The sequence below is a fragment of the Varroa destructor genome, unplaced genomic scaffold (assembly GCF_002443255.2).
Source record: "Varroa destructor unplaced genomic scaffold, Vdes_3.0 BEIS01000006.1, whole genome shotgun sequence".
Lineage (NCBI taxonomy): Eukaryota > Metazoa > Arthropoda > Arachnida > Mesostigmata > Varroidae > Varroa > Varroa destructor.
The window spans coordinates 11,919,940-11,932,105 of record NW_019211459.1 but is presented as its reverse complement, the minus strand read 5'-3'; the positions used below and the strand labels follow the sequence as shown (position 1 = coordinate 11,932,105).

The 12,166-nt window shown below is 41.0% G+C and overlaps 1 protein-coding gene across 7 annotated transcripts in view; it reads right to left on the bottom strand.

Moving 5' to 3' along the window:
* LOC111252877 (uncharacterized) overlaps window positions 1–8,587 on the bottom strand; it is a 67,818-nt gene extending 59,231 nt beyond the window's left edge. For 5 of the 7 annotated variants that reach the window (XR_015329817.1, XR_015329818.1, XR_015329816.1 and 2 more), the window contains exons 1-2: window positions 8,333–8,587; window positions 5,512–6,387 (exon numbers count right to left, since the gene is read on the bottom strand). Coding sequence is in view for 2 of the 7 variants with exons in the window: in XM_086992311.1 (XP_086848437.1) it covers window positions 5,512–5,752 (241 nt within the window). In the remaining 5 variants the exon portion in view is untranslated. Of the gene's footprint in view, window positions 1–249; window positions 341–1,321; window positions 5,484–5,511; window positions 6,399–8,332 lie in introns of those variants that run through there. The other 2 variants (XM_086992312.1, XM_086992311.1) reach the window with 2 other exon arrangements.
* Between the last annotated feature and the right edge of the window lie 3,579 nt (window positions 8,588–12,166).

The following is a 12,166-nucleotide window of genomic DNA, read 5'->3' as shown; positions in this document are numbered from 1 at the left end:
TTTTTTATAAGCCACGAGACCAAGCTGACTCATCGTTTTTTGGCTACGTTAGAAAAAAAAACATTTTCATCGTAGCATGATTCGATTATTTACTACAGCTAATAATTAGCAGTATATTACCCTAGAAAATGAATTATTTGGTCAAAGGATAGCTAGATAGCTACTCTAACAGGATCAAAATTCAACCGTGTCCTTCACAGGGCTAGAGGCATGTTTATGAGCTGGTATTTACTGGTTGACGCTGCTCACCAGTTCTAGAAGAAGACCTTATGGATAGTTTGTATGTCCTGACTATGTCTCGATCAACCATGCACTATATGTATAGAAGATCAGCCTTCGCCTGAAAAAGTTGCCTGGGTTCTTAATTTAAAAAGCCAAAACGGATGCAAAACAGCTAAATAACTATAGTTGCATCGTGTGCTGCGTTTTATGTATAAAAAAAAAAAAAAAAAAAACTGGTTTTTTGAGCAGTTCATGGAAGCAAAGACATTTCTACAGACTGATTAGAATTACAATAGATTACTAGCACTGATATGTTGGATACACATAAGATAACAAATATCATCTGCCCTTAATACCCTATCACTACAATACGTTCAGTAGAAGCTAATCGTTGCGACAGAGATTTTAACGCCCTTAAACAATAAAAGAAGAATAGCCCTAATTCAATATGTTCCCATTGATTAGTTGGTATCGTAAGCTAGTCGTGAGTGCCCGCCAGATCTGTAAGTGCAACCCTGAGTGCGGCGGTTTTGATTCTTCTCTATCTGTCAATCAGAGCAATTAAATATTTATAGCTTTAACATTTTTCCCTTTGCTGCTAAACGCGTGCACAGCTAACTAATTGAACTAATCGATGCGCCAATTCTGAGCAACATAATTGTCTCCTAAATTCTGAATTTCGACCATTTTAATGCTATATAGGACGCATAACTGGATGGGCTCGGGCGAACTCGTAATTCCCTAACACTGAATGATTGATTTAAGAAGCACGTGGTACACTCGAAACTCGTTGCAATAAGTTTCGTGTTCGATATCATAATATCGAATAGACTGCGGAAACAGTCATAAGAAGTTATTTTGTGCTTGCTTTGGAAACGGTTTGATAAGGATCAAAAGAAAATAATTACACCCGCTAATTCGTTCCGATTGCAAAAAAATAGTTTCAGCTCAATTTTGAAGTCTGAACCGACTGCTCTATCAACACGCTTTTAACTATTCTAACTACGTTTCGGCACACTTACAGCAGCTAGTAACGATGCCGTATGGCCTATTGCTCAAAAAGCATTTGTTTTTAATATTCATTTACGTGGAAAAATACCTTTGCAAATCCAAAATGAATTCTCGTAAACACTTCTTAAGCCCGGTATAGTAGCGCATAAAGAAAACCTTGAACCGGAATCAGCAAACGCACAAATACGTTTCGCTTAACACCCGTTCAGTCTTCGATACAATCATAATTATTAGACTTCGGTTGATCAACTGCGGGGTATAGCTGTTGTATTCCACACTGTCGAGAACCAAGTGTTGAAATGTTGAACTTCGAATCAGTTATCGCTCCTCTGGGCTATCTCGGTCCAGCCATTTTCATGTAATAATGCCAGAGGAACATGTACGCGTTTCGCCCATCTATAACATTCACATTTGGCATACTGTTGCAACCCACCGCATACTACCTTAAATCTATAATCGTATACTGCTATAAAGCTTGTCGTTACAAAGCTTTACTCAGAAGAAAGCGATAAATAATGAATAGAGGGATATCAGTCTTCTGTTCAAAAAGGGACCCAAAACCCATTTCGCACAGGCCCCACACAATCCCGAGCTACACCAAGTTTTAACGGTGCGCATACTAGGGTACATTAAACTAGACATGGTTTGCGGAGAAGAACGCGTACTAAATTAATGCAAACAGCAGTTCATTTTCATTGGCGCCGTTGTTATTGCCGCTAGTTTTGCGGCGCTATTTACTTGTGTTACGATATAAAATTCGTAGCGACTAGCTGACGCTACGCCCTATTAGTGAATAGCTGGATATGCCCGGACAAACATCGACGCAATGAGCCAAGCTTACTACATACACCTGCCTGCACAACACACGCCTACGAACATCCGGCAAACGACAGACCATTAGGCCATTGGCAACAGCAACAACATCGAATCATTCCGATGGTGGATAAGGCTATCCGTACGCGCGTGCCGTAGAATGCGTGCAATAACAGCACGAGGCATCGCAACATCGCCACTGCCTCGCGACTACAAACAGCAGACGCAGCTACAGTTGCAATGTTCACCAATTGCATGGCGTAATAATAGTGCCACCATTCCTGCTAATATCGCATCCTCCTATGATGACTAATCGCGCAGTACACAGTAATGAAATCATTAGTTGTTTGTTAGCATCAACAAGCGACAGTACGTTCTGCCCTGTGATAATAGCCTATTCTATTCCTTACAGGTATCGCTGGCTGAACGGATACGCCAAGCAAGTCGGAAAATTCGACCATAACAATATCTCCTATAGTAAAATATAGTTGTTATTGTTGTTCGCAAGTTTGATGCGTTCTATTTCCTGGTAAATGCATTGTATGGTACTCTATATGAATGTTCAAAATGAAATACGGCATCCACTTAGTTGATATCGTTTGTTTGTGTCCAGCCCTACACTATGTATCATTACGATTGTTGTTGTTGTTGTTGTTGTCGGCATTGCTGTGGTTCGCTTCAAATTTCGTTACTCATGACGAACGTCACGGCACGTTTACCACTACCGTGGGTTCGACTTCTACGCAGAACGAGCAGTATTACAACTACAGCTTATGATGCTGGATGCCGCTGTTTTATATACCATACATGTGTTGGCTCATCGCAGCCTTCCTACTTATCGGCTGACAGCAACAAGAGATAAAGGAGAAATGGCTGCATGCTAGTTCCACCCATTGCGATGACAGCAAACCGCTGCATAAACAGCGTCAAAAGCACAAGCAACGGCAGCTGCCTGCAGTGACAAAAAACAACGACACGAGAACGAAAACCACTACGGCGGTACGGCCAACGTTAACAGTGATTATAACAACAGAACCAGCAGGAGTAACAACGTCACTAACTTTAACTACAACAGCAGCCACGACGATAGCGACCAACGGGTCAACGACAGTGAGAACGCTGCAAACAGACAAGACTGCTTGCTCGGCTATGCCCTACTACAACTACTACAGGGGCCGAGAAAGCTAAGTGCATGGTCAACAAACACACAATACGAATACAACGTGACACTCGCCTATGCAGGCAACGCTGAAATTTATCATTGAGGCTGCCGGCGGTACCAGCAACTGCAGTGACAACCCGGTCTGTCAACGTCAACCCATCCCAAATTGCCCCTGAGCGTTGTCGCTGCCGTGCCGCTCCAGCCATTGCCAGAATTCTAATGCTCCCAGCCGGGATGCCTTACATCGTACGACAGCCCCATCTACATTTTCCTATATAGATGGCTGGATGTCTACTGCTTGTTGCCGGCCTGCCGCCAGTCGTTAAACTGACAACTGCATAAAATAGAACATTTGTGTACATAGTAGTTCCAGCTATTGTCTGTCCTATATTCTTTCTTCATATAGAGCAAGGTTACGTATATGCTTATGTCTGTGCCTTTCTGCCTATCATCTGGCCAGCGCTGGCACTACAGCGGCGTTCTCGCAGAACCTAGGCAAGACGAAAACAGCTGATCGTTCTACCGGGAATGACGGCTGAAGCTTTCCTGCTACTGATTACTACTACGATGTTGACTTGCTAGGCGGTCGACAAGGTCGGTGCAACCTATGCGACTCAAGCGGTTGCAGCCCAAGCGCAATCTTGGGTAGAAAACTAGTAGAAAAGCCAATCTACGTAGAGTTACTTCCGAAGAAAGGGGGAGGGGAGCCCCAAAAGGCAGACCCTTTCAAACAGGTGTCCTCCGGTATCGATGATCCAATTGGTTTCGAGGGGACGACAAGGGGAAGGAACACTGGGGTTAGGCCTATCATAGCCCCGGGCTATGAATGTGGGCCGGTAGTCACACCGGCAACGCAAAGCGCTATGTCCGACCCATCGATCAATCCCACATGGTCGTCAAACCTGCTCACAACAAGGTCCTATAAAGCCACAGCTGCTCAACATCATTTCGAACTCAGGCACCAACTGATTTAGGCCTAGATAGCAAAAATGTCTGCCTATTCATGGGCTGCCGTCAAACACACACCGCCACCCAGTTGTTAGCTCTGGCAAGGTATCTACTATGGAGGACTACGTAGGCAGGCAGACAGACATCACTGTGTGCGGCAGCAGCGGGTAATTCTGGGAGAAAAGCCATTTACCATTCCGGCGGTCTGTTAAGTTGTGGAGCGCTTTGAACGGCTGTAGGAAATGCTTTATTCATCATCGTTCTAGTATTCTAAAAACACTGACTAGTCAACGTATAGATAGAATGCCGTTGCTACCATTCCGTTTTTGCTGTCAGTTGCCAACTGCCCAGGAGCATCTTTGCTCGGTCGTTTGACTTTGCCGTCAATGACCAGTTTTACTTAACAGTCAAATGATCAACCGCCCGCCCGCCCGCTTGTTAGCTAGCCGAGAGCCCGCATATGGTCTCTGGTAACATAGGGCCCGTTGTTGGCCACCAGTGGCCTGCTGGGCCAGGACCGCCACCGACCAGAAGCCCCAGACAATACAGATTCAACCTGATCGACGTTCGGCAGCAAACGCTCCTAGAGTCGTAAAGGGAACAACGGCATAGTCAAAGCCCAATAACGTTCTGCCATGCCGCTATTCGCTGTCACTTTACAGTTGCTGCCGCTGTTTTGTTACAGTAGCTCATTACGGTCTACTGGCAGCGCCGGCATCACAGATTCTGCAGTGTGGCGTTATGCTCGATGAACTACCGTCGAGTCATCGAATCGATAGAAGTCGCAGTGCAACACATTATACAACAACAGGGTGAAAGTGATGGGCGCAGCCAATTGTAACAGCAATCGAAATCGTACTTAAGGGCGGCTAGACGGCTGACGAGGGTGACCACCACTGGACGGGGATTCTATACTGGAAAAGATGCGAACAGTCGACATATTATATAACGAGCCCGTCAAATCGTGCCCCGTGTCTCCACACAGGGAGCAGCAGCCGTTGCTGTGTGATCGATTTCGGTGGCGGTTTAACCATCAAGCCACCGTCATTCATATCCTACTATTGCAGTGTTAGCAGGCGTTGAAATCGCTCTTAGCAGCAATGTCCTCTTGCCGTTTGCTTACGACGGTCGAATTCCCGCCTGACTCTATAATATCATATTAGTATTAATCCTAATGGTAGAAGTTGAGAGAAGTTGCAGCGGTGCCCGTAGTTAGTCTTGCTTCAGGGGCAAGTGCTCCTTCGAGCTAGCTGTGGCTCGCTTTGAGTTGACTTTGGCTTCGCGTTCGTCGACTTGGCGCTCGTGTCTCACTCTGCCCCCCTCTCTTTCCTTTTTTTCGTTGATCGCTCGCTCACCTTTGGGAACTACACAGTAGAAAACCCGAGAGCCCCATCCGCCTTCGGGGGCGTGCAGGCGGCCCTCGAGCAACCGCACCCCGCGGAACGCTCCCGTGTCGGGGTTACGGTACTTGAGCCCGCACGCATTGGGGAACTGGGCCGTAACGGTGGTAAGTAGCAGGCTACCATCCGGCTCGCCGGGCAGCTCAATCGGCTCCTCGGCTTCGTCTTCCGACACTTGGATGTACACGTCCGACATCTCCTTTACGATTTAGGTGCTGCTCGATCTTCTTCTCGTCGTCGTCTTCTTTTTCCTCACACAACAATCGCTACGATTCGTTCCTTGCGGTCGCAGGCGCCCACCGTCACAGTCACACCAGGCAACACCACCACACCAATCTAGCGCACCACACGTCCACTTGACCAGCACGACCACACGTCAGACACACACGCACTCTCGACAAGACCGACCAACCAGCCAGCCGACCGACCGACCGACCAAAACCTCACGGTTCCGATCTGATATTATCTACCTCTCACTCCAACTGCCTGTATACGAATTTGTTTTTGTTTCACTGTGTCGTCAGCAGGACCTACGATCCTCGTAGTTTCTCGCGAGAATCCCGCACTACACAGGACCATGCCATCGGACCAATCGGAAGTCGGCTGGCATGGCGGGAAAATTTCAAAATCACTGAGCAGCGGGCAAAACAGAACAGAGTCGAGTTTTAGTAGAATACGAAAGTGTATAGAGATGAATCGGGCAGTCGGACGGGCACTCGAAGGGCCCTGACGGAGCCAATGATAGAAGAGAGATCGGCGGAGACACGAAATCCTATCGAAGATGACGATGCGTTGAGAAATCGCGGGCATTGGACAAGCTTCAATATTTTCCTTAGAAAGACACCATGGAAACAAAACGGTGTTAGTTGAATCACTATCAAAAGTGTAATGAGAGTTAAATACAATTCAAATTAAGCCTTTGCGCATTGTTGCTCAGAAGTGGTACCGTCGTTCTCATTTTTGTTGTTTTCCCATCATGTTTATTATTTACAAGCAATACCTACAAGTTATTTAGCGAGGATTCAATTACAAGCAGACCTTCAGTGCAATTTGTTCGGTGCTGTCAAGTGCTTTTTCTATTTGATTTTGACACGAACTACATAGGTATGACTCACGTTAAAATAAGTGGCGCATTGATGTCGCGCCTATAACTCGTGTTCTTTTAACAGTGCCTTCTAGAATCGTAGTCGTAAAAATACGTCTACATACTGCTAAATAATATCGAATAATCTTTATTTACATCTCGCATAGGGTAGCGTTTCAGTATAAAATATGCGTACAAAGAAAAATCAACCAAAAGTTGTCAATGCAAACATTTACCATTTATTATTTTATCATAAAATTACGGTCTAACCGTGGACATTAGCATATGTATCAAGTTTTTGAGCCATTTTGACTTGGTTGATTATAGGCTGAAGCGGATTTTTTTACTACTGTTAACCCTGGATACGCGTATATATATATATATATATATATATAGGATGCTTTAAAAAATATATTCACTATTGCCATTTCCTTCAATTTTTGCATCCTTATCTTAACCATTTATTTTACCACACATTTCTGAGGACCTTGGCTTGAATAGGGAATTTAATTTTCAGTAGGACGAAGTACCCGTGCTCTATCATCATAATGTAAAAGCATTTTTTGATGAGAGTCTCTGTCTCTTGAACAGTTGAATTAAATAAAGAGGTTTTATAAAATACGCTGCCCGTTCCCAGGTTTAACGCCAACTGACTCTTTTTTTCTAAGAATATATCTCAAGGTTGAATTCTACGCCAGAAAGCTGGCAACATTGGAAGGTGTGAGACCCGCAATTGAGCGAGAGTGCGCGACAATTGAATTAAATGTTTGTTAAAGTTTGCTAATATATAGCCCGCCATAGTCAGCAGTGTATTACCCAGAAGGTAATAATTCGCGAAGCATCTGCGATAAAACGTGAAAAGCATATGTTTTGTGTAGATTATTCTATACATTTTTAAATTTGAATTATATGTAAACAAAAATTGAACGTTATAATTGCTAAAGTTGTTTTTCGAACATCTTGTGTAAAATAATAAGATAATGTAATGAAGTGGGCCCAAAGCAAACATTTAGTCGAATATGAAGTTTTGAAAAACGAAAAATTAAGAAATTTTATGCTGAGTTTTGTGTAGTTAAAGAATTTTATTTAAAAACAACGTCTGCTGATTGTTCAAGCCTAATTGCATCGTTTTTTGTGTATTCTACTACTGTGTTGAAATGAAACAACATTGAAAATTAGGCGAATGATGGCTTTTTTAATGCGAAAAATAAAGACCACGTATGTTAAAGCAAGACGCTGTGAATAAATGTGATTAAGCAAGAATCTCATTCTGACGAAGTTCCGATATTCAGATTATGAAGAAAGGTAATTATTGTGATCTGCCTACAAGACTGAACACATAACATACGTTGTACATCAGTTTTTTTACGAAATATACCTATTCGCGTACTAGCCAGTCCAGTGTATTGTTTAGGCAACTGGGTGTATGATTTTCATGAGCTCTGTTTCATTTTTTAATCACTGCATTATTCTTATATGTGAGAGTTGTTAGGTACATATACAGAGGCGAGGAAATCGCACTGTTCTATAACCTAATATATACATATATATGAAGTCTTGTTCTCTGACCAACTGACAATGCATTTTCTACAGAGTTACCTAACTCATAGCTACCTAAATTGCCAAGGCGAATAGCGTTTGTGGCATTGCGATTCCCATAATGAATTTATTGCATGTACTTGCTATACATACCCACAACAATTATTCTTGAAGGCTTTGAGCCGCTGGAAGCTGTTTTACACGAGCCGTTGACTGACATCTTCACAGGTTACTGAACATATACATATTGAACGTTGTTGGGCATAACTGTTCGAATGTTATGAACATCTGACTGAAATCGAATTTAGCACGCGACTGTACTGATCTTTAGCGTCAATGTCAGGACTGCATGTAAAACTACAGTCATCAGTCGAAGGCTCGACGTTGGTGGGACACTGGTGAGCGGCCATACCCGTTCCTGTGCATGTGCGCATATCTGAGCAAGCTCATTTCTTCACGTCACTCGCCGCTCTGGACTAAGGGAAGTATTATAAAAGAAATAACCATACTTATACTGGAATTTACTTTAGCATAAGATGACATTTTGAATATTAGTTATACTTACGTGTTTTTTTTTTTATTGAAACGTATTAAAAGTTTTTAATACAATGTTCGACAATACATCATATAGTGTATCAAAGCGTTGTTGTAAGCAACGCATTGTATCTATTATAAAATAAAATTGCATTCTAGTTTTCTTTAGGGGCCTGTGCTTCAAAGGCGTACGTTAGTTTTCGATGAAAACCATCCATAGATTCAGTATTTGATTAATGTAGATTTGAAGCTATACGTATTTATCATTAGCCAGTTTTTTCAGGTATGATGAGATTAGACAAACTTACGGTGAGATAATTTAATAGAAATCAGAATGTTTAAAAGGAAGGTTTGATTGGAGTATACTCGTAACGCAATTACGATTATTATTCTAAGTTACTCACTGACGGGGATCAATGGTTTCATTATGATACTTAATGGATTATTTTTATTAGTCTGTTAATTTGAAGGTCAACGTAGTCCGGAATACATCTACTGAGTTAGAGCTAAACGTTGCCTAAAAACGACATGTAGTAATTAGGCTAATTTAATTTTTAGTAGTATAAATACAACCTGATCGCCTACTTAGTTCTAGAAGTCAAAAGTGCTTTTTGACCTCATAGCTACTAAATCTACACAAGGCCGTGATTAACCCATAATTTACATACAGGCTTTCTTCTGAGTGATAGCGAAATTGAACCTTCGTCTCTTGGGCAGATGTATCATGTTTATGTTTTGACAAACTTTATTATCTTCTTCAATTACATATTTGTTCACATGGAAACTTCAGAAGTTCGCCTCCGATTTTACAGTCGTTATAGTCGCATACCAATTCTTCTCGACTGCTTCATATATTGTGGATATCGTAGGTTTAAGTAAGTAAGAAAACGGTAGTTCCTTATGCAATTGTTCCACTGTCGATTAGGTCAAAAAGTAAGAGCTTTTTAATTGTTCCAATTTTTGTCACTTGTAGTGTGGCCTTCTTTGCATATTATGCACATACGTCGCCTTTTCGGCCTTAAAAATAAATTTACGCTTCGAAAATTTCCCCTGAACTGAGCTGAACTGAATTCATTTTCATTATTTTTCCTAGTACATCGAGTCTTCTCCTTTCATGTTTTTTTAACATCGGAGGATACTAAAGATGTACACTACAAAGACGCGGAACTAATGCACATGCATCTCCGCGGACTTTAGCCTTTTTACGTTTCTGTCGGGTATTGTTTTTAGAAGCTCCTCGAAATAGGTGTTAGTCTGGTATGCTTTAAACTGCCTTAAAATTACTTTTTTTTTTGAAAATTAAGCTCCTACTTATAGTTTTACTCTGAAACTCGTTTGCATACATCTGTATGTTCCGAGGAAGTTTTACTCATAATTTGAAATCATATTCTTACTATCCTTTGTTATAACTTTATTGATCCTTAAGAAGTTATTCCCTACCACAAAGACTGCTGGGGAAACTTTACCCTGTCTTCTTTATCCCTTTTATTATTTATTATGCATGTAAACGCTGTGTACGTTGCATCTGTAGTATGACTTTTTTAGTGACATAGTGTTGATAGAACTTCGTTTGTTTTTGTTAGTACTATAATTTATAAATTATATGGTAGATCGAGAAAAATTGCTCTGACTTTATGTAGCAAAAAATCATTGTACACTTTGTCAAAGGATAACTTATTATATGCGTAACAGCTATCTGGTAAATATAATACAACTTGGAAAACGTAACAATTTTATAAACATTATTACGTGTCCGTCCACACACACAATTTGTTTATCGATACGACAAAGGGCCGCAAAGGATCCACTCGTTAGACATATGTTTAAACCAGTAGAAAATCTCAGTTAATACACCTTGCCAGACTACCGGTCATCGACGGTAAAACAACATCTTCGCGCTTTGTAAATATGGATGAACGCATTCGAGAGGGTAGTCGTAGAATACAAATTGATGAACGAGTAGCCTCTGTTACAGTGGATTGCGTACCACAAATGCACCACCATTTTGTAAACATTTGTCAGAAATGGATGTATTATTTTGTAAGCAAGCTTTGTCTGCCAACTTCGTTATGTATCAGTTGGTTGTTCGATAGACTGCGGTTCTACAAACAAAAAAAAAGAAATTGATAGCCAAATGGAGATGGGAACGATAATTGTTTGTAAATTTTGAAAAAAAAGCAAAGACAAAAATAAAAAACCAACGAACAACTTAGAACAAAACGCACAGAACACCGGCAAAAATTTTAATGATCTGAGCCATCATGCTAGTTTGACACATTTTTTGTACGATACTCATTTTGATTGTATCATTGAAGAAAACCATTTTGAGCATAGAACGAAACTTATTCTTAGCATGAAGTAACCATCAAACATGCTCGTATCTCTTTGGGTCAAGGTATACTTCTCAACTGCAGCTGAGTCTGGCATAAAAATTAAGTAGTACGTCGTGTCATTTATCCATATAATTTGATAAAATACTTGGTGGTAGCCTAAACGAACTTTATCTTTTTTTATAAATGTATCAACATATTATTTACTTGTGTTGGTTAGCACGGCATCCAACGATGAACTAGGAATCTACCAAGTGAACATTTAATAAAAATCTTAATTCTGTGACGACAGTGCACGCTACCCTGCTTCTCAGCTATGAGATACTTCTCTTAATTTCGCTGTTACGTGCCCATACAGACCAATTTAGTTTTTTATTTGTTTAAGCTAAAATGTTCTACTTCCTAAAAAGAGATCAATGAGTTCACTCAATTTGGTTTAGATGTTATTGAAAAAAACTTCGTACCATCGCTAGAGAAGCAAGTCAAGGTGCTTTTGATTCGATTTTAGCGGGTGACAAGCTAGACAAGTTCAGGCAAGTCCCATGTTAATTATGCATCAAAGGTACTATGTATGTAACGGATAAAGGTTTGGCCCGTATACAAGCCATATAACTCGAGAGCAGGAATAAGCTCTGTTTATGAACAACATCGAACAAACGGGTTAGGAAATGGCTCTTCACAACGGTTTCTTCAAGACAGCTGCTTGGTTGAGGAAAAAATTCACAAATGTCAAAAGGTTATTTTCAAGGAGGTATTATAGGTTCTGGAGAAAGACCGTAAAGTGCACAAAGAATACTATTTCGATTAGTATTAAACATTTAAGAAGATCAACACGAATCGCCATTGACATGGATCTTTGATATAACAGTCAATTTTGCAAAACCGCTATATATATATATATAAAATGTTTATTATTTTTCAACCTCCAGAATATCGTATCTTAGAGGAAAGCGATGAGAGTTTACGTGAAAAACTCGTAAGATGGTGGCAAATACTGAGGTTTAAGCACTACCATTTTCACAGAAATCTCAGTATTGGTACGTGTCAATTATATAAATCATCAATACCATAGAGCGAAGTATGGAAAAATAATTTGTCAGTCAATAAGTTTCTTTCAATCTCC